We start from the raw sequence: 23,482 nt of genomic DNA, 5'->3' as shown, positions 1-23,482 counted from the left end.
GAAATTAATTCATTTTCATGAGTATCTGTGGGGAAGTGAATAGTAAGCCTATTCAGCAACAATGGAGTTTATGTCATCCCCTATTCAAGACACTAAAAGTCAGCTCCTTCATCAGACTACTCACAATCTCAGCTTGGAAGACCCGAGATGATTCAGTCGTTTAGTAATGCATTTGTCAAGCAGAATTGAAAAACTATCAGTGTTTTGGGGGAATATTCTTCTACCAAATATACGTGTTATTGAAATCGTTGTTCAGTATGTTATATACACTTAATCACAGAGGGCCACGCTCCTTTGAAGTTTCTGCTTCCATTTATAATTGGATCTGGACTCAATGATTCTGACACATGGGGGAGAGGTAGCTCAAAGAGAAAAAAATTAAGCAATGGGCCATTTTTTACGATAAAATGTGTGTAATGCAGTCATCCAGCTTTGGTGAGTATGTGTCACAGATGTGAAGGACAAAGCAGTACAGAAATGTGTAGGAGAGAGAGGAACTACAAAAAATGTTGTTGGGGCATTTCACGCCTGGGGAGGAAGGGAAAGAGAGAGTACTCAGGATGAATCTTAGGAAAAGCACTGCGATAGCAAAATCCTTTAGGATAAAAATATTTAGTCTTAAAAGGAAAGGAAAAGGAGAAGAGATTTAAAGAAATCTCAGTTTATCAGTTATTTATAACACAAAACTAGATGGCACAATCTAGTTTTCAAGTCATGAAAATGAATAAGAAAGGTAATTTCTGGTTCTCACATCTGTGTCCCTGTGAATTCAGTTGGCATGAAAATCCAAATATATCCGGCCTCTTCAAAATGTCAAAGCTGGTGCTTGCTCCGGTGCGAGGTGGAATTTGTGAAAGCATCTGACTTGGATTACTTGTTCTGCCTAGCACATATCCCACAGCTGAATACAGCTGCTGTTACAAAAAGCCATAACAAAAATCCAAAGTGAAACTCTTACCTTTAACAAACACATAAATCTTGGCCATGAGATCCTCGTTAGATGGGAAGTCATCATGAACGCAGGTGAAGTAACCGGTGTCATTAGCTATGACTTTCTTGATGACAAGCATGCTGCAGCTTTGCCTTGTGGTGTTGTGGCAATTACTTATGTGCACCCGGGGGTCTTCCTTCTGGCTCTCCCTCAGAAGCCAGGTTACAGTTGGTGCTCCCCTGTCAACACAACACACCAAAATTAGAGTCACGGCTTCAGAAAAAATTTGGGCTTCCTTCTGGTCAACTGGTACCAGCGTTCCCAGTGTTCCTACTCTTGTCATTTGCAAATGAATAATAGAGGGTGCTGGGTGTTCGTGTTTCCACCCATAAGAAATCAAGGTGGCTCACTCCACACTCTTCCCCAGAGCAGGGGAGACTCCTGAAATAGTCTGTGGGAACTGTAGCAAGCTAGCTCCTGGAGTAAAGTTTAATTTTTCTTTTAACAGACTTCCTGAACGTGAGTTTCTTTGTATAACACTATATTTTAGACACTTCAAACATTAGAAAGGAGCAGATAAAATTATATATTTCTTCAAGCTGAGGACTTCGCGTATTTCAACAGCTTAATTAACTTATATTTTTGTATACTAGGGCTGCATGGAGAGAGAAGAACGTTTATGTAACTTTGCATCACCTTTCTTGCTTAATCAGCAGTGACTTGGTCTTTGTTTTTGTAAAGGATCTGGAACTAATCACATTACAAATCTTAGAATATCTGCTCAAGACACATTTTTTTTTGTCAATTCACCTTGCCATGGCAGTCGGAACATAAAGCTAGCAGGGCAGCTCTCACACAGCATTTCACACACCAGACCTGTTCGTTGTCTTATCTACGATCACAGCTAACATCAAATGCAATTCTGCATAGTTCAATGACAAGAAGTCCTGGTGCTGCAGGACTCGGAGACTGCTCTCAACTGATCTGAGTTAGCTCGGTGGCAGGCACTGGCTGTGCTAGTCCTGTTGTGCTGGAAACATCAGGCCACAGCATGGCAGCAGGAGCTCATGGAGCTCTCTTCTGCCGGGGCTGCACTTTGAGGGCTCTGGTGATGTACTAGCTCATGCTGCACATGCTTACGAAATGAAGATTGTGGTGGTTTTGTAGCAGACAAAAAGACCATTTTGGTGGTCAATGTGAAAACGCATGGGGTATGGGGGTCATCATCCATGGACTTCTCTGGGGAGGGACAGGGGGCTGACTCACTCCTTCTCGCCCAGGGGATTCCCACTGACACGATGGCATTTGCTGAGCTGAGGAAGGAGAATGAACCTCTGCATTTCCCCAGCCGAGTGCTGCCAGGGAGAATTCCGGTCTAGACACATGGACTCAGTATGGAGACGCTAATACCAAACGTATTCAAGAAGCAAGCTGTGTGAGGTTTCCAGATAGCTGTAACTATCTGATAGTAACTCTGAACTACTCCTGTGCCACTGGCTTTGTAGTGGTGCAGTAGGTGCAATAAGGGGACACGTTTGCCAGCAAACTCAGTGACAAACAAACATCCTCTTGGCCCCCGCTTCAGCCCGTCCTTTTGTCGCCTTCCTGAAGATGATGTGGACATGGGGCTGAACTCTTGAGGTTATTCCCAGCACATAGCTGAATAAGAGCACTGGGAAAAGTGTGAATATCCTCTCTGGTGGACAGCCTCGCCCTCAGTTTTGGATGAACTGTTGACTTGAACAACCCCACCTCATCCGCCATATCAGCTTCCTGTCCTTCAGAGCACTGACTTATTTTTTGATGCAGAGGTCCCTACTCAGCGCTCGTTCCCTACCTTACTAACGTCATTAATGACACAATGACCACCTCTGTCAAGAAATGGAACAATGCCACTTCACATTCAGACGCTTGACTCTCACCATGTCATCATGTCCCTGCCCTTCTACTGTCACCCAGTCTGGTCTCCATCAGGCTGGAAATTCCAGCAATGGCTCTGCAGAGCAGGTCGGGGGTGTCACATGCCTGTGCTTCCTTACATGTACCCACTTTTTCCTCCTGTATATTTTATCCCGGTGGAAGATGGAGAGTTTGGCTATTGCTTTGGGATGTTCACACATCTGGCAGAGGGGAGTTGCAGCAGTAGCTTTGGCCAGGCTGCCAAAAATCAGGGAATCCTGGCCAGGAACCTCAAATGTGTGGAGTTTAAGGAAGAAGGGATGTTCACACAGTTACCACAGTCTTCAGCAGCTATCTGCTTGGTCTGCGGTCTTGTGCTGTGCTCTGCTCAGCCCCAATGCTGCCTGGAAGCAGAAAGGACTTCAGAGCTCCCTTTGGGCCAGGACGGTGCTAATCTGTGAGTGTGAGATGCCCTGTCAGAGCAGGCAGGATGACAGACATCAGCAGAGGACCTGAGACAGGGAGTCTTGCACTCCAAGTGCAGAAATCATTCTAGCTTCTATTCCCAGCTCTTGTGTGACCCGAGTCGAGGAGCTGAAGTGCTCTGGGCCTCTGTGCCTCTGTTCCCATGCTAGCACGGCAGCGTGCTAGCATACTTGTACTGTTTCTCAGACCTGTCGTGTGGATTTATTGCTTTACATCCATAAAGCAATTTGGAACTGAAGTGCTAATACTTTCTTCATCTATTTATTAATCTGGTGATATGAGAAAAATAGGATGTTCTTACAGATTAAAAAGGCAGTGGTTGGAGAACTGCTGAAAAGTATTGATTTAATTGGCCTGGAGCATTACACCAAACTCATGTCCACATAATGTGTTTTATGAAGCACTGCGTCTAGTTTTTAAAGGACTCTTTAAACTTTATTGCCATCATGCTTGCTTCTTGCCAAGCTAAAAATACCACTGTAAAGTTGTTCTGACCTCATAAGCCACACGGCTAGCTGGACATATTTGGAAAAAACCTGCCTTACATTCCAGAAGACATCACAAATTTACACAGTGTGAGTCAATTTGCCTTTCACTCTAACAAAATAGACAGGACAAAAATCAGAAGGGACATATGTGTCAGCATAAACTACCTCTTAGCATACCTTCTAACTGCTTTGTCTTACTGTTTCCAGTGACTTCTGTTGCAGGAAACCATCCATGCATTGGTTACAGTCAAGGGGTCTTTGCAAGAAGATGTAAAAATGTGTGTGTGAGAGAGAGAAGCTGTGATAGTCTGTATTACCGTAAGCCTTCTCTCCTACAACACGCTCAGAAGGAATTAAAACCCAACCTCTCACAGTAGTTTAGTGTATAAGTCACACTCAGAACAAGTGACGCCTACGTACATCTCAGTCTGAGGCCTTTTGTGTGTCCGAGCACGCTAACGTATGTTCTGACACAGCAGAAAGTGCTCTTGACTCTCTGTATTTGCTACTTAGTCATGTGCCAGTCAGCTGTGACCAAATGCTGTATTCCCCCATTTCCAGACTGTCTCCTGTAAACACACGTCATTACCAACATTTTGCTTGTTTCTTGCCTAGCTAGTTTTTACACACTGTGCCAAGAAATGAAGAGCTGCCATAATTTACAATATCAGCAGTCAGTTTTTTTATGAGTCCTGGTTATCTCTGATTTAAAGAATATTATATGTTTAAACAGGTCAGGTCTTTGAATATACACATACTAACTGCTGTTTATTTAACTGTCATCTTAGAGTCTAGCTGGTATTTGAGGTTAGGAAGTTTAAGCTTATATGTAAAGAGCTAATGACATGCCCTGGTGATCTTGTTCGTCTTTTACTTATGGACAGGGAGTGAAAGAGTGATTTTAGCTGCAGAGAAGCTGAATCTGAACCTATTTTCAAATGAGGACTTTCCAGCCATGTCTTTAAGCATGGTACATCCCCCTCCCATAAGCTTTCCCATGGGCTGACTCAGGATTTTGCCTGGGCCCCTTTACAGCATAAAGAATCTGGCCAAGCTGAATGCTGACCTGAGACTTCCCTCCCTGGGCTATTACAGCCCATCCAATTCTCTTCCATGCAGAAATGCATGTGGGGGTAAACAGCACAGCTTCCCAGCTGGCTGTGCAGCAGTCCTTGCTCCATTCTACCCAGAATCTGTACTGTGCCAAAGTAATCGATACAACAAAGGAAATCCAGCATTGCTGGAGCAATCCTTACCTGCATTTTATTTTTAGGGTGTCTCCTGGTAAGATGACAATGTGTTCTTTTGCAATGCTTAGCGTTGGTTTCTCAAACAATTTTTCCTCAGCAAGACCTGACCCAAATAAAGAAGAAATGATCATTAGACAGGCTATTCAGTATGGTTAGAACAGGCACAATACAGCTGAGGCAAGCTTTTTGTTGTGTAAATAGTTCCTAATTTGGGGGCCCACACAGTGCTTGCATTTATACTGATGCAATTCAGTTGAGTGTGGAGTTAGTTGCGAGATCCCTTTAGTTTGTTTTTAGTTTCCTTTATTCATCTCTTTCTTTTCTAACATTGAGCACCTGCATTTCTGCTAATAGTCTTTCTCTCCGTTTATGTGGAGCTAGCTTTATTACTGAATTATTGCAGATTTAGAACAGGTTTGTTTCAAAAGGATTTTACACACATATAAAAGTGGAAGGAGTCAGGTCTTTGGGAAATAATTTGATGTGTGAACTCATACATTACATTTTAATCAACGGAAGAAGAGAAAACAATAATTGTGGGGACAAATCTTTGATTCACAACTGTGAAGCATGTACTATATTAAGAGCAAATCAAAAGCCTGCCATTTTACAAAGCAACGTTCACAAATACTACATTTGAACTTCATAGCGAGCTGCTTGCTTTGTGGGCGTTGTGGCTGTGTACTGGTGTCACGCTCCAAGGCAAATTTGCCGTGCTATCTGGGACACCATCATCAGTGCTAGTGTAACAAGGTTTGTCAGGTCTCTGGTGACAACGGTCTTTAATGACAGTGGTGATAAAGGTCTCTCTCATCATTATCTCCCAGCCCAGGAAATGTCTTCTGAATGTGAAACTGTCCTCAGTGAGATGCACGTCTGAGTGTACCTCTATGATGATATAATTTTCAGAAAGCAAAACTGAGAAGAAACAGAAGTGAGGTTGGCGGGGCTCGTTTCCTTGTCCAAATTCAAAGCAACATAATCAAGGAAAGGAGAAAACAGACTTAGATAAGTATCTCAATTTCCAAAGCTCTGACATTAAAGCTGTATGTTTTCTTTCCCCTTCTGCTCTTCAAATCCATATCTTCTCCTTTGCCTTGAACTTGATAAACCAGAAATCTTTAGCTGGGCTTATAACAGAGGCATTATTCTCAGCAGAATAGTGAAGATAACATATCTAGCAAAAAGAGAAATATTAGGGTTTAACTTTTCAACTGGATGAAACAGTGGTTTTCCTGCCTCCCAACTCTCATTTCTTTTTTTGTTGGATTTGAGTAAAATGCTCTTAGCCTGGCACTTTCCCTCAGTGCGGAGAGTGAATCACTCCCACTTCAGGGAGTCTGGCTTCATCCATGAGCCATTCAAATCCCCATCAGTACCTCGGCGTAGGCCGGCTAACCAAGCTCATGGCACCACAGAATCCTTCCCAAAGGGGATGCTACCCAGACAGCACGTTGCTGGACTCCCTTGGAAGGCGTACTGACCCTTTGCATGGATCTCTGGCCATTGCTTCAGCACCAGAGATATCCCTGCACACCCCCACCCCCACCCCAGTTTTGCATAACTGATGACACTGTAGCTCTATCTCCAAAGTCCTTTGCAGAATAAAACGTTGGAGTCTGGCCAACCCAAACTCTCTCCAGTGGATCTGTGTGACAGTATTTACCATGGCCCTACCTAAACTCTGCGGTTAACGTGTAACGCTGTGGAAGCAAAGTAGCCAGTGGGTTCCGGCCCTGCAGTTCCCCTGTTTCTTTTAAGAAGTATCGTTATTCCTAAACACATTCAGGATAAAACGTGCAGGGTGCAGCATCACATTCACCAAAGAATCTACAGAAAAAAGCCCCAAACAGTGCAGGAGGAGACACTATCAGGCAAATATGCCCTTGCCCTTGCCTCTGAGTCCCCTCCAGTTTCTAGAAACAACCAGTTCACCCCGAGCATGGGCTGAGCTTTTGGCGTGTGTTATTTCATAGTGCTGAGGTATTTCAGTCTCTTAAGACCGTGTGCTGAGCTTTGCAAAAACAATCCAAAAAACGGCCAACAGCTTTGAATATGTTTGTCAAGTGTCATTTAACTTGCTGGCTGAGGGCTGTTTGGATCCTGTGTAGCTCTCCCAGGACACAGCTTCTACCGCGGTCTGCTCTGGGCTGTTTGTGCTGTGACTTCAGCCAGGTGCTGCTTTGACTTAGAAAATCCTGGGGTTTGAAATAATCCTTTATTTCTTTCCTCTTGTGCCTTCAGTTGTTCTTAGGGCTTAGGGAGGCTTAGCTGATGTCTCGAGCTGGCCTTTTGAACAGGCTTGAATTTTACCTCTCATGAGCAAGTGTGACACGGTTGGAGGGGTCTGGAGTGCAGTGCCAGGCGTCTGGCAACAGACCTGAGCTGTTGTGACCAGAGATCGATGCAGTCCTTGGGCTTTTATAATATTTGAGACTGGTTTTGCTAAAAGAAAGAAAAGTATTTTTCAATTATTCTGTTTATCCTGAGCTACTTCTTTCCCAAAGTTTATTTTGGCTTTGGGAGCTGAAGAAAAGAATAAGCAAAGTGTAATTTCAGTGCTTTTCTACCCCATGGAGGACAGGAGGAGAAATTCCTCTGCCACATACACATTTGATCGCTGCTGGCAGGTGACAGAGGGTTTATATAAGCACAGCGTGTGCCCTTACTAGCACACCAGACCAAAGCTGAGTGGACTCACTCAGGAAAAAAAAAAAAAAAAAAATTTGAGGGCAAACTTGAGAGAATAGTGGGAGGAAAGGTTAGGCTGTGCTACGTCAGGATGCCTAAATGCCAAAACTGGCAGGATGATGCCTCACAGAATTTTTAACCTTCCATGGTCCCTTCAAAGCTAGACACTTCATTTTTTGGAGGCAAAGCTGGGGACAGCCCCAGGGCCTGTTGGATGGGAAGAAAGCAATCTACTCCACTTTCATATTTGTTTAATGTATTTGAGGAGACTCGTGGCTTTAAGAAGGCGTTAGGATGCTGCAAGCAACCTCCTGCAGAAAGAAGCAGGCACGTAGGCTGCTAGGCTGCGTGCTCAGCAGCGCACACCCTCCTTTTCCACATCCTGCACCCCAGCGTTTGTTTAGTTTCGGATTGTCATTCACACCGGCCAGCAGTGCCAGGGCAGCCTGGGTTGCAGGTGGATAATGTTTAGCTTGTACAAAGACTGAGTCTTCAGGGACATTGTGTGCAGGCGTCTTACTTGCTGGTAAGCTTTTGATTGCAGGTGTTGTGAAACACAGGCAGGTGCGATTTAGTACTGGGAAGGGCAAAGTTAACCCAGTGTTGGCATCCCATGGAAAACCATAGTTTAAACATGCCATGTAGCTCAGTTACAGTGCTTTTCCTTCTTCTTAGCATGAACGCGAGTGCTCACCATTTTAAAGTATTTCTTTTCAGCTTTATGGCTTTAATCAATAAATGTCTCACACTTCTCCAAAAGAGTTTTTCCCAGTTGCTCTGCACTTTATAGAAAAACTCTCAGACTTGAAGAACTCTCTGGGGTCATACTCTGTGGTACACCATAAACCCAGGACCCAACCTGCCCAGAGTGGGGTGGGAGACGCATGCTGCTGGACCAAGTCCTGCTGAAGCTAACGTGCTCTGATTGCACAGCTCAAATGACGATGTCCATTCCTAAAATAACATTCTCCTCTTCCCTGCTAAATAATTTTGGTCCTGCCCTAGGGCTACAAGGGTCATAAAATTAAAAACAAGTACTCGCGCCAGCCATGTCATTACCATAGCAAAGCTGTGCGGAGAACAAACTGCCGGGCAGTCTCTGTCTGCAGACTGATGTCCAAAGGCCCAGGAAGCAGCATCTGTACCACAGCTGTCCCTGCCCTTTTCCTGGGTAAGGCAACACTGCTGCCTGGCTTGGGTGAGCAGCCTGGTGCAGCATTCTGCCTTAGGTCCTCTGGCGTGGTTTGGGATAAGATGCTAGGGCGGTAATACTGCAGAATTAGCAGAGAACCTGTCGCCTCCTTCAGGGCTACAAACAGCTCTTAGCACAACATCTGCTTTGTAAACCAAGGGAGAAAGACAGGCTGCTCCTAGGAAGTGAGGTGTTACATCTGATGTTAGGTTCCTGTGCTTAATCACTTGTTGCCAATGCAAGTTGAGCAAAGCAAGACTGAAAAGCATAGCGTCACCAGGCTGAAGAGAGCCCCTAGAAAGAGCCCCAAGTCAGGACAGACCTTCTGTCCAGGGCCTTACTGTACCATTTATAATTCTGAGACTTTATTCTTACTTCAGTTTAGACTTTACCATTCTGCTCTTGACAGTGAAAACCCCAAACGTAGCACAACCGCACAAATCCTTGGGAGTGCAGTGTGAAAGGTTGACTGATACATTATCCAGGGATGAAAAGTATATTGAAAACTGTTTTCCCTGGATAATCTGATTTTGCAGCACAGCCAACATTATATACGGGAGGATCTCCAGGCAGAGGGTAATGTGTGACATCCCTCAACTATCTGTCAGATGATTTCTAACTCTATCTCACTTGGCTGAGAGAGATCCCTCCCACGCTAAGCAAATGCCTGATTGTTCATGCTGGGACCATCAGTGAGCATGGATAAAAACTATTTTTAATCTCTGCCTGTTATTGTAACAGCCTTCCTTCAAGCATCTTCTAGGCACTGTAACTACCCGGTAGCTAGCCCCAAAGCAGCACTCACAAATGCTTGTGAGATTGAACGTATCTAGGTATCGTACATAGTGACAGCTAACGTCAATATGATATCTGATTAAGACATCCACGTATCCCTTTTGGGCACTGCAGCACACAGACGAGGGGAAAGCTGAAAGAACAGTATCGAAGAGCACCTAACCTCTGCATCAGATGACAAAAGAAATAATTGCTAGGCAAACTGGAGTCTACTGTGGTGACAGCTAAATGAAGCAGGTTAGACTAAGGCCCAGATTCCACAATGACTCGAGCACACAAATAGCTTTTTGCACATGGTTGAACTCCAGGGACTATTCATGTGTGTAAAGTCACTCTTGTGCGTAGATCTGGGCCCTAGGACACATCAGGTCCCATTAGAAAGGACTGGAAGTCAGAGTTCTAAAGCTGATTTTAGTGGGGGAAGGGGAGAAGCATATACACAGCATTTCAAAACTGTTTTGTTCATTGCTGGCAATAGATTGGAGACACTTTTGTGAGCCATGCTTACTTTAAAGCATTTCTGAGTCCGAGCCTGGCTTGGGAGCATAATCTGTGCTCTGAAACCACTATGGAATCAATGGGGGCTGTACAAACAGTGCGTGTGGCCCTGGTCACCAGTAATCTCCAGTAACATGGATCGTGCAGATGAGGAGCTGTTACCTATGCTGCCTGCCACAGAAAACTGGTGAGCTCAGTGAGCTCAGTCTCCCAATGACTTTGTGTCCGCAGCAGTAAATGGCATGAAGGACAGACACTGCACTGTCCTCTGAGGTGCCAGGCTGCCTCATCACAAACACAGTGTGAGCACATCTGAAAAATGAACAGGTACCTGTTTCAAAGGGTATTTTCATTACTATATCCCCAAGGAAATCCTATTTTCACTGGAATTAGAAAGTTCAAGGATTCGTTGAAAAGCTGTGTGTGTTTAAACCAATGGCTTGTAGTCATTTTAGGATTTATTTTAAGGTTACCCCCTATGAAAAGAGAAGACATGACAGTACTACCAGCATTATTGTATCACACGCCTTGCAATATTTGATGCGTTTATTAAATTTTCAGCTCCTGGAATCAGCTCTCACTTGTTAGAATCGAGTAATTTTCTATTATTTTAAAGGCTTAAAAATACAGTTGCAAATAACTAAAAAACCTCCCCTCCCCTTCTTTTCTTTGTGAATTTGGACATACAATTTTTGATTCTGCTAGACTCATGCATTGACATTAATAAAATGTCTTATATTCTCTATTAAAAATTTAAAATTTTCTAGAAGAAATATTAATCCTAGCATTGACTTTACCAGCAAAGAAGAAGGGATGCTATTATGGTGAATATCTTGACTGTAAGTCAGGAACAAACCTTTCAATTTTCTTCTTTTCTGCCAGCTAGTGAGCTCTGTCTCAAGCCACCTGATGGGTACCCAGTCAGCATAGAGGTCAAAGGCCCCCGTGATGGGCTGCAGCTGGGGAATGTGTAGGTCAGAAAGGGCTGTTTGAGAGTAACTTACCCTCTAGACCTAATGTGGTTTGATTGCCTCTCTCCCATTTCATTTCTCTCCTGATTTGATCGGGGAGTTGGTTTTGATCAGGTTATTTGCTCTCTTAAGCCTCAATACTCCATGTGTGTATCAAGGATAATAATTTAACTTGTCTGTAAAGATATAAACCCCTCATCTTTTCCTACACACCTCTACAGCACTTAACGTAGGGGGGCTGTGACTTCCTCATCAGGCTGAACCCCCGTAGGTCACTGCTTTATTCCCTGCTGAACTGCTTTTCCTAGAGGAGGACATGAAGTTTACACCCTGTCTCAGTCCTAGTCTCACACGAGGCAGCAATGTCACTTTCACAAATGCTCCATGTGCTGGAGGCTGGTGGCCAAGCTATTCTCTGTGTGCTCGGACTGGGTATCTAAGTTACATGAAACTTCCAAGGTAATTGCAAGATCAAGAATTATTTCGCCCAAACAGCGGGCAAACTAAAATAAGACAGTTCCACCACCTTTGCTGAGGAATCCAAAACACAGACATGTGGCAGCTCTCACAACTGGAGGGTGAAAGACAAAGAAAACAGATGATTAAGATACCCAAGATCTCCCTGAAAAGCCTGTCTCTGGGAAGTGCAGAGGAAATGGGCTGCGGATCCACCAGGAAAGCACAGCTCATGATCTGTATGCAGCTTGCTTCTCCATGCACTGCCCTGGGACCAGGACCTCAATGGCACTTGGCCATTGACCAACCCACCGTCTTCTCCTGCCAGCTGGGAAGCCCACCCGTGGGATTGCTGGATGCTGTGAGTGCTCCCCACCTCACCCAGCCTCAGCGACAGGGACATGAGTAGAGCGCAGGGTTCACCTGGAAACTGGTCCCAGCATGCTAAAGGGTGCTCCTCTGCTGGCTCTTGCGAACCCAACACATCATCTAGGTGAGAAAAGCAAAGAGTGAAGAGCCCACATGCAGTGGGCCCCAGGGTGCCTTGAATACCGATCACTATCTTTTGCCAAAATTGTCTCCCTTGCCTACGCTGCTGCTATTCAAGCAGAATGATTTTCAAGGAAAATGGTTCAGTAACTCTTAAAGATTTTTGAATTTTTTTGTTTGAGGGGAGTGGTTACAAGAAGCTTCCCTTCCTGTTGTTTTCCACCTAGAAATAACCAGGAATCCTCCAGAGTGGTCCTGCAACAGAAATGCTGTGTGTGGGCACAGAACTAGCAACCTGCAGGCCAGAGCCAGAGCTTCCATTCCTACAGAAGCTGAAGAGGTTCATCCAAACTTAAATTAATAATCGCAAACTCACTGGGAGAGATGGCTAAGATTCTTTCAGGATATTTGAATGCTAGTGTTAACTCGAGAGCATCTGCTGGCAAAGCAACAGGCTTCGTGTTTTCCTTAATTTTCCAAGCCAGAGAAGCCAGTATTTGTTTAGCTGACTCACGAGCAAGGGGAGTAGTTCACACCCATTCTCCTTCTCTGCCTGCTGCAAATAGAAGTTTGATGTAGTTCAGCCAGAGACAGTAGTTTGGGAGTAAATGATCCTAGTGACAACAACAAAAAACTCAATCATTAGTCTCAAGCTGAGGAGACATCAACAACAGCACAGTAAAAACAACTGCTAAGTAGAGCAAGTGTTTAAAGATAAGATAAGACATTGGCCTGGCCTTTGGGATTTGTTCCTCCCAGGCTTTTCCTCACCCACAGATGCATCAGCATTTCCTGGTGAAGCGGCACAGGGTCACTCTGGTTTCCTCCTGCAATCAGCAAAAACTCTTCAGCAAGGCCACCTTCTTGCTTTGTGTGCTGATGCTTCAAAACCCCTGTGTCAATTCACAGGAACTTTTCCCTGTTTTTCCGTAATCAAAACGTAACCTTTGGAGTTCCACTACACCTGCTCAAAGGCAACTCCCTGAGCGTGCAATGCCATGTGCTTTCTTGGCGGCCCATGATATGGATCACTGTATCAGCTGCAGATTTATGGGAAGAGGTCACAGAAAGCAACTCTAGGTCAAAATTGTTTGGTCTCTGGCGGCAGCAGCTCATTAATCAGAGCCATTGTTTCCCCTCTGGCACTGCAGAGTGTGGAGTCCTAAAGAATGACAGAGATATCACCACCCTGTGCTTATGTTGAGTTATGTAGTGAGGGGACATGTCCTTTCTTTGTAACTGGGTGACAAGTTGAGAACTTAGATCTACAGCCATAAAATAAACATGAAATCTGGGAAAAGAGGTGGCAACATCTGCAATCATCTGCCATGCACTCAAGCACAGTTTGAAGTATTTAGGAAACGCAGTAATCTCATGTCAATGGAAAAAAGGCTGGGAATGTTGTCATTTCTTGATCCAAACTATGGCAATTCCTCTGGGAAAGAGAAGACCTGGCGTATCTCCATGATTAGCAAATATGCAGACCCAGTGGGAACGAGACACACAAAAAAAGAGAACACACTATGTGCTAAAGACTTGGGGGGGGAGGGGGGAAGGGAATAAAAAAAAAATGTGAGGTATGAAACTGTCTTTGCCTCTCCTCCAATGTGGCCTCCTGAGAAAAGCTTTAGGGCTGCAGATGCAAGTGTTTCCAATGATTCCCAGACAGGATTACTTCATAGGCGCTCCAGACATAGCTTTCATTCTTCCTTGACTTGACCATCCTGAGGAGAGGGCACATTCTTCAGAAAAGGCTGCGAGTGAGAAGAGGAAGAAGGGCACACAGTGGTCTCCAGATGAACCACCACGGGGAGCAGCCCCTGCAAGAGCCTGACATTCCCCTCTGGGGGTGGCTCTGGCCCCGGGGTTCACCGTCTGTTCTCACTGCAGCCCACCACAGCACACCGCCTGCCTGCCCTTCACCCCTCCCGGAGGACTCAACTGCCACTCAGTCTTCAGATATAATATTGCATTTATCTGGAAGTGAGTCTTGCCAAGGTTTCTGCCCTTTCTGCAGAGCACCGGGTGGGAAAATGGGAAGGCAGGAGGCCAGCTGGGTCTGCCCCCGCTGGGTCCTTTCCAGGCTCCCCTGCGTCCCTGCGTCAACTCAGAATTGTCACTACAGGTGAACTCCTGGGAGCGTATTTCTGTCTTGACGGACAGATAGCTGGGTATTTTTATTGCATGTCAGCCCAGCAGTTCCTCATAGCTACAGACAGTAAACCATGGATCGAGTGATGATTCCAGCTTGTCAAACCCCTACGTTCAGTTCCCTTTAATCTAACCAGAATTGCTCTATGCAGGGTAATTTGTATGCGGTGAGTAGTTACTTAGAAAGTTTCGGATGCTAAGGAAGGAATGTTTTAAAACTCTTAAAACTAAATTACTTTATTATTTTAAGTAGCTATCAGCAGATTCTCTTATTTATCAAAGGTGACATATAAGGCTGAAAAGTCAACAGCAGTAATTCAGACTTCATGTGTGTCACAGCGCAGCACTAAACACCGTGTTCGCTCACACATCAATGGGATTGAATTTGGCACCTCTATATTTCTTTCAAACTTACATGTTCTGTACAGCTGCAAATAATGAAAGCGATTGTTGTGCAAACTCTATTCCAAGAACTATTCCCCAACCTGCTCATGTGCACAGAAAGAATCAGTCACTATTGAAATCCATCTTGATATGAGCCAGGACCTCTCATGAAAAAAACAAGTAGTAAATCTCTATTGATGCAAGAGTGATTTCTCTCTTGTTCCTACCCAGTTCTAACATTTATACCGGACTTTTAACCTGGGATAAAGGGGCTGCCTATACTCAGGATAAGAGTAAAGCTGCTTCAGTCTGGATATTTCGTCAAGGAGAATGGACTTTTTTTTTAAGCTAGAGCAGTAGTAGAGACGTTTTCAACAGGTCTTCTCTTCCATACAGTTTTATACTTTTCTTATCTTTTCCTATTGAAGTGACAAGAGCCATAAGATCTTAAAAACCCCCATCATTTTCTTTTCTGTGTGGATATGATACGGTGATTTTTTAACTTGTTAATCACACCACAATTGCACACTTCTTGGCAGGCTGGAAATACATAGAGTGTGTCCTATACCACCCTGGCACTTCTCGTAGAGGGAACATGGTGCACTGAGGCGATGTTAAAGTGGCACGCAGGTCAGTCTGGTCACAAGGCAGGAGACAGGGAGAATGCAGTGAGGTTTATTTTTCTGTAGGCGAGAAGTTGCCCTTAGTTCAGTGGTTAGAAAGCAATGCATAGCCCGTACATACATCAGCCTATACTTCGTCCCGGCTGCCAGTAGAGGTCAGACTTAAAGCTGGCAACACAAAATATTAAGGCGAGATTTCCCTCAGGTTTCCGTAAAAGTTCCTATCGGGAATGACCATCAGTGGTAAAATGAAATTTTTGCCAGAATTTGATAAAATACTGCTGGTTTCACACGTGTTGAAAATCTGTTCTGGTTATCTGGTTGTACAGGCACCCAGACTGTACTGCTAGAGCCACAGATCTCATCATCTTTAAAGTATAATTATGGAACAATTTTCAATAATAATTTAAAGCAGACAGACTTGTTTCTGAGCAACAGCTTTGGTACCATGAGGGCTTGGAAAATAACACTCGCATGAATTAAAAGCAAGCAGATGAAAATGAAAGTTCCTCAAGTTAAAGAGGTTGGGAAATTAAGTTTCCCTTGGCCATACCACACAAATTAAAGCACTGACCAGTATTAACCCAAAATACAATTCCACTTGCCATATATACATAAATTTACATAGCTGTTGAGGGATGATAACTTTGAAATTCACCTAGCCTGGCTATTTAAGTTCTTAGCCAGAACATGCATTAGCAGAGAAATTTTGCACGTAACATAAGGTAACATTAACAAGTGACACAGTATTTCAAACTACTAAGTCAATTAAATTACTGTTCTGTATGTCAGACTACTCCTTTGACATTAAAATATGAGAATTCATCCTAAGTAAAAGACTTTGGAAAAAAGTAAGATGGATACCCTAGAGACACAGACATTAAAATGACCAGTGAAGAAGAGAAGTTATGAAATCCCTGAAACTCTGGTTTGGCAAAAAGCGTGTTTCTTTGAAAGCGTCATACGGTCTCTGCCAGCATTCAGCCTCTGCCTGTGTGTATCAAATGAGAGGAAGATGCTCACTCACATCCCTCCTCTACCATCCGCAGACTAAATTGGTGACTCCCCAGTCTCTCTTCTTGCTTCATCAGCCACTTGTCCACGAGACTGTTGGGAAAACCCCCAAACTAGCTGTACGATGTCCTTAAGCACTGAACAGTACAGAATGACCTTTATAAGATCTGATAAAAGATGTTTTAAGCCCAACTGGTGGGAATTATCAGCATATGCCATGTGGATCCGCTCTGAGTCCTGTCTTTCCTCCCGGAAATCTTTGTTCACGGAAATGATTTGTTTGCAGTGATTTGAGTCAGTAGAGCTGGAGGAGGCTTAAGAGGGAAACTAATGCAGCCCTTCATTTGTTTTGGTTTGGTGAAAACTGTCTAGATGAGACCAACATGTTCCTAAACACACTGGCGTGGGCCTTCAGTGCATCCAGAGCTCAGGAAGGAAGGAAGCCTCTCCAGTGGCTCGCAAGCCAAAGAACAAGGCAGCTTGTCCCTGCATCGAAGCTGGTGTCTCAGCTCCACTTAAGACAAAAATACTTCAATGCCACAGAGCTGTTTGTGTTTAAGAAAGCATGAGTTTACTTGCATGTTGCTGCTCATTATTTTAGAGTATCGTTTTTTCTGTGTTCTTTGATACTCAGGCAACAATCAGTAGCCCAGATCTCAGGAAGGGAACAGTTAAGATACTAAATATATGCAACCAGGTCTCGGTTTTGTAGCTCGGCTCTGACATCTCAGGTGTCAAGGATGCTTGCATAGACAGTTTTGCCTCACTGTCATATGAGTGGTCTGCCAGTTTTCCATACCTCAAGTGAAATGTCAGTGTGGTTTAAAACTACATCCCTTTTGCTGCTAATCTGGTTATTTGCCACACTGTTTAACCTGAAGACCAGAGCCCTTTTGATAGATTTGATTCTACTTTCTTGCATAGCACACTGTAACAGGGCCTTTAGATGCACCATAATTAATTTTTGTAAATTGGAGTGCTTGACAGGAGAGGTTGGAATCATGGGAGATCTGATACCAAGGGCAGCTTTTTCTGTTGTAACTGGTAAGAGTCTAGGGAGAGAAAAGAAAATCTTCCCAAGGTTGAGTTATATCAGCCTGTGTAATTCATCTCCCAAAGGAAGCAATGATGCCAGCCCTATCTTTAGGGATATTTAAAATTAGACGAGATGAAGCGCTAGGAGATGTCCTTCAGAAAACATTTGCTGGTGACCTACATGAAGTAATCTCTAAGAGCTTCAGCTACCACATTCAGGCAGAATTAGGGTTGTGATGCTGCACTGAAGTGGCCTACCAGGGCCTGACCTGGGTACTGGTCTCTTCCCTTTCCAAACTTCTTTGGCGCTACCTCCGCACTGCTGAGATTCAAAGGCAGAGTGGGAATTCTCGCTTTGGAATCAAAAGTGTCCACAAACCAGACCTCAGAAGAGGACCATGGCTGTTTTCCAAGAAATGCAAGGGCTGACAGAGGAATTTGGATGAGGTTCTACTGAATGGTAAGAGGGCAGCTTGCAAAACAACCTCTGCGTGCTTCATAGCTAAATCCTAGTACAGCCATCAAGCACAATGACTGGCTGCGGACCGCCAAATCCATATGGATCAGCTGCTCAGAGAGACTGTCTCTTTTCTCAGGCCACATGCCCCAAGGTTTCCTACTCGGAGCCTCGCGGGTGTGAATCCGGCAGTCAGCCCTGCTCCCTAGGGCTGCTGGTGTGTCGTACAGGCACCATCATACAAACTCTACTGGAAACTGGGCAATACATACTCTCAGGCCTTTTGAGGTGGTAAATTCTTCCTCCCCATCTCATTCCTCATCCCCAGCCCTCTTTTCTAGGAAAAATATCAGCTTGCATGGAAACACTTCTTTGTAAAGAACATCTGTGTCCTCCTGTGTGATGAATCACTGACCTGCAGAAGGAGCAGGCCAAGGGAAGGCCACGAGAGGGATGGAGATGAAATCAGAACAGGGAAGGTGGATGGTTGGAGTGAAGCGGAACAAAAGCCCACCCCAGTTAGCATTGTTTTATCATTTTTCCTTGAGCTGTAAATCCAGAAGCAAATGAGCCAGAGCCTCCCAAGATCAACTCAATTGATGTGCCGCACTAAACAGAGATGGATTTGATCAAATTGCAGGAATTGTGTGTGTCAGAAATGTGTAGAGGCTTAGTGTCAGTAAAATCTGATGGGTGGGTAATTACTTTGCTTTCTCAGTTTCTTAACTTTACCCATTAAGAAGAAATGGGCTGAAACCAGCTTTGGACTTGACGCTGGAATCTGTTTTCGATCAGATTTGTGTTCCACTTCTGTCGGCTTTGTCTGTGTGCCTGTCTCAAGAGGTTTTTGCTTTTTTTTTTTGGTTTGTTTTGAAGGATGGGAGGTTGCTATTTTGGGAGACAAGATAAAAGCTGTTTGCTGGAGATGGGGAGAGAGAACCTAATGATCTCCTTACAAACCAATCCCAGTTTCAGTTGCATTTCCGCAGCCCCAGGCGATGTTATGTTGTCTCTTGCCTGCAACCTCCCTGGGTAGTTTGGCCTAACTAGGTCTGGAAGCTGGTTTCCTCACTGGTTTGCATTAAGCTGGAAAGTACCAATCGGACCCAGGGAATTGGCTGCAAATCACTTGTGAAATCCTTCTTAATGACAAACCCCATCAGGCCATGGAACAGGGCTTCAATCACTTCCTTACAGCCTCCACCGCACTGTTACCCTGACATGACCCCAACTTCTCCTGTGTTTGTTAGGCTTCTCCACAGCTGTGACATAATGTTTTTGATGGCAGGGTTTGGAGGAATTCTGCTTGTGGCAAAGCAGGAATCTGCTTCGAATTAGCACTGCACATATTTATCAAGTCTACATAGCATGGCTGCCTGTTGACAAAAGTCGCTTCTTCGATCCCCTGCAGGTTTCCCCATTAGCTCGCTTGACCTGCGAAGGTTCAGAGGAAAAGCAGTTGCTGGTGTCTGGGCACAGCCTCCCGTAAGCCCAGAGAAGGGGCAGCAGGTGGGTGACATACCAGGTGTATGCACAGAGCTAAGCTTGCTAATTTAGTGCCAGATCCTGACTTCTGGATTTACTTTGAGGAGCTTTGCAGGGCATCAGACACTTAGAGGCCACCTTCACCTTGCTGCCCTGCTGCTGGCTGTATCCTCCATGATGCTGCAGCCCCTGAGCTAGAGCAATGCCTTCTCTTAGAGGTTGGTTAAGCTGCAGCATATCAGTTCATCTGAAAAAACTATGGCGTGGGGGAGATGATTGCACAGTGACCTTGGAAACAGCAGATCTGCTTTGTGGGGTCCTGCTTTTAAAAGTGCTTTACCACAGTCATTTCCAAGAAAAGAAAACATTGCTGGGTACCCAGGAGCAGACCCAGTTTGCATTAAAGCCACGTACGCTGCTTAGCAAAAGCTGGGCAGGAAATTCTTCTCTCTTCATGTCTAAATATTTCAAATCTATTTATTTATTTTAATTCCTGTTGTGCATAGGGATAAAACACAAATCCTTCAAAGGTTTTTCTTATTATGAAAAGCAGCCACAGAAAGAGACTCATCTAAAAATAGCCAGATATTTAGGGCAGCCCCCGGTAGTGGGAGACACAGATTCAGAGGCTTTATTCCACCAAGGAACGTAGTGTCTCCAGCATCCTACGCATGCGTCTCAATGACAAGGTCATGGCATCATTGGGTTGTGACCAGAAACACCATCCTGGCTGGAGAACCTTTCCTGGAAAACTGCATCTAACCCAGCCACTTTCTACACAGAATTTTGCCACAGTGTAATTTTCTAATGCAAAGCTGTTTTGTTATAAAACCCCTAACTGCTTCTCTTTTTACTATCGATTTCAAACAGAGCAGAAAGAGGCACACCACTGTTCCCTTTTCCTAAGAGTCTCACCTCTTCAGCCCAAGAGTTTATTGCAGTTCCTATAGACAGACAAAACTTGTGGTTGCCCTTTGAACAATAAAATTAGTTCTTCTGCTGGATAGTTAACAAAATCCACAAACGTGACTCTAAAAGTAATTGAGGAAAGCAGCTCCTGGGTCTGGAGCTCTCTCCTGACTACCTTCTGCGGAGGTAAGAAGCCTTGGTAAGAAATACAGAACTCTATGAAAATGACTAAGAGAAAAGAGAATCACCAAAGTTAAGTAAGCACTGAATGAAAGCAAAGTGAAAACTTTATGTCACCAGGAAAGAAAAATGTCACCATTTGGATTCAGGAGGAGAAAAGTACCAAGGTGGGAGATGAAAGAATAATGCAAATGCATGCAGGCAATTAATAACATTCCTTCCCATCCTGAATCCACACATACAGACTTGATTTGCTGCACTAAGATTTCAGGGAACTAACCCCAGTAATGAAATCCAGATCTGAGACATCGCAGCATAAGCAAGCAGCTTATCGAGGTAGAGCAAGCATTTGCTGGGGTCCTTGCTTGCTTCTTTCAGAGGTCTGTTCCCTCTTGTCTTGATTAGTCAGTAAATTTTTAGTACAGCATATGAATTTTGGTCTGGCAGATGTGAGCTATGTTACTGAGGGATTTCTCCGCATGCTGAAGAAAATCAACAGGTTCCTAGCATCTCTTGCAGAATATGGGGGTATTTGTGCATGACATGTGTCAGGGGAAGAGGGGAGACCCATGCGCACTACAGAGAAACAATATTGCACAGTCAAGTAAAGGAGTTTTTTAAATTATTTTTTTTTCTGGATGTGCCATAAGGTTATGCAGATGCCTGGATCTGCACAACCAAGCCAAGATGAGACCAGCCGCTAGTCTAGCCAACAACATGCAATACTTTGACTCAAAGAAACATGCTTGTTTTCCAGCTGGAAAGGGAGACTGACCATTTTTTGCACTCTTAAGCTATCGAAATGTTTATATCAATTTAAAACAGACTCTTGGGGAGACTACAAAAACAAAGATGAATTTTCAGGCTGAGACCTCAGATGCCAAATTGTAAACCCTTGGCTAAAAGGTCTTAGGGTAGAAACAACTGCACAGCATTAACTGCATAGCAGTGGTTCATACAGGAGCCATATGAATAAAGATAGTATTTAGGAAAATTGTGAGGCATTTCATTTGGGCTTTAGTGCAAGGTCATAGCATGTAAGCAGCTTTGGGAGAAAAAAAGATATTGTTTGACAGTAAAAAGAGCTGTATGCCAAGTACCAGTCCTGCAAACCGTATTCACAAGAGCTGTTGTGTTGATATGAATGTCTGTCGAGGGGAACAGTCCTCCTAGCCCAGGCTGACTCCACCTCCCAGTCCAAGATAAAGAGATGGTGACACTGGGCAATGGGCTGTAGTTAAGGGGCAGTTTCCACTGTGACAAAAAAGAAACTCTCCTGTCCTCACACCACCACTGGGAAGAAGGACAACCGATCTGTTTTGGTATTCTTAATTTATTTGAGCTATTTTAAAATTACAAGTCCTAAACCAAGTATTAGATCTGTTTAGCTTTTTAAAAATCCTTCTAAAAGGGCTCTCTGTGTTCATTTTTCAGTGAGTTTTGTTTGCTTGGCTTTTGGCCATGAAAATATAGTTAATCTTAAGAGATTTAATGTGATTGTACCAGGATATCAAAAAAGCATGATTCAGTGTTCTATTATGGGGTTCAGAAAACAAGATCCAATGCGCACAAGTGTGACGGTGCTCTCCTGACGTGTGGCTGCTGTACAGCCCACACCCATGCAGCAGCATGTCTGGGTGCAATCCCAGGGCCTGATCCAGATCAGTTTTACTGCTCTGCACCAACTGATTTTCTCCTGATCTCCTCAAATACACGTGAGCAGCAATGTGGGCTGTACAGCCTGGCATGCTTGTGAGTTAACTGGGCTAAGCATGACCTGTTTACTCTCTGAAAACGTGTGTGTATGAGTAGATCTCTGTGTGATTCATTTGGCTACCTGTCCTTGTTCCTTAGACCAGCCATACAGTTATTGTAGAAGATGTGCTGTTTTGTTGTGGCAATGAACAAGGGAACTTTCTCTTTTCCCCAGTTCTCAGAAAAATGCACCACCTTAGGAAGCAGTCAAGGACAAAGAGGGAAAATTTGTCATTTTTCCCTTGAAGTGTCCTGTTCCAAACTTGGTTAGAATCTTCCATGTGTCTTGTATGGACTTAGACCCTCTTGGCACAATCTCTTAAGCCAATGAGTTGCAGTAAGGACTGGATGCAGCTATGACTTCAATCCTTCTAGCCCTTCCTGGGCATCTTACTCACTTGTGGAAACAAGATCCTCTGCAGGAGATCCAAACTGGCTCTTGCACTGGAAGCAGCAGTTCAGCCTCTTAGATGTTCCCACTTTGCATGAAGTTTACAAGCTGGATTTTACAATTTTGTCATGTGCCTTCCTATACTGACATGAGATCTCATTGTAGTTTAAAGGGAAAATAAATCTGCAGGTGTGTTAACACAGCAGAAGGATTTTAGAGTTGTAATTCAGATGTCTAGCAATAAAATAGAAGGCGATAAGAAGGCTTGTGTAGGAGCATTCCATTTGCAAGTTTCTGCAAGATGTTAATTTATCTGTTCCACTGATGATTCCTTAAATGAACATTTATTATTGAAGACCTCAGTCCGAGGATATGGAGAATAGTAATATGCAAATCTTCTTTCCCCTTCTCATTAAGCCCTGTGTGAGGTTAGGATCTGCAGTCTTTGCTGACCCTCCAGGACAGCCACAGGAAGAGGGAGGAAAGGAAATCTTTTTGTATTCAGATCCAAATATAAAGTCAGCTTGATGTTCTTTTCTCCCTCATCAAGCGATTCACGTTACTCCCCCATTCCAGCTTCCCCCGACACTGCAAAATCAGTGCACTTTGGTGAGTCCTTAATGCAAAGTCCAACAGAAAAAGTAATCCAAGTACAAAGTTGAATGTTTTTTTTATTTAAAATGAAAATAGGATAAAATCTGCAGCTTTAGCTCTTCTGTTTTCTTAGAAGAAAAGGCTGCTCACCCCAACCCTGTGCAGGATTCAGCAAAAGAGAGGAAGGTACTTTCAGCTACAAAAGACCTTGATTGGTCCTTGTTCCAAAACACAGTGAGGTTCCTCCTGAAGCTCCCAGCTATGGTGTCCCACCCTCGCACCCTGTCTGTTCCCATACCAGCCCGGGACGGGCAGTCAGTGTTCCACAGTGCACAGCGAGAGGCTGTCTGGCTTGGAG

At 44.2% G+C, this 23,482-nt stretch overlaps 1 protein-coding gene across 2 annotated transcripts in view; it reads right to left on the bottom strand.

Moving 5' to 3' along the window:
• LOC121097589 (vascular endothelial growth factor receptor kdr-like) overlaps positions 1–23,482 on the bottom strand; it is a 141,486-nt gene that overhangs the window by 98,356 nt on the left and 19,648 nt on the right. For both annotated transcript variants that reach the window (XM_040614716.1, XM_040614717.1), the window contains exons 2-3: positions 5,061–5,157; positions 959–1,170 (exon numbers count right to left, since the gene is read on the bottom strand). In XM_040614716.1, coding sequence (XP_040470650.1) covers positions 959–1,170; positions 5,061–5,157 — 309 coding nt within the window. The remainder of the gene's footprint in view (positions 1–958; positions 1,171–5,060; positions 5,158–23,482) is intronic.

Source organism: Falco naumanni, chromosome 14 (genome assembly GCF_017639655.2).
Source record: "Falco naumanni isolate bFalNau1 chromosome 14, bFalNau1.pat, whole genome shotgun sequence".
NCBI lineage: Eukaryota > Metazoa > Chordata > Aves > Falconiformes > Falconidae > Falco > Falco naumanni.
This window is presented reverse-complemented; position numbering and strand designations above follow the sequence as displayed.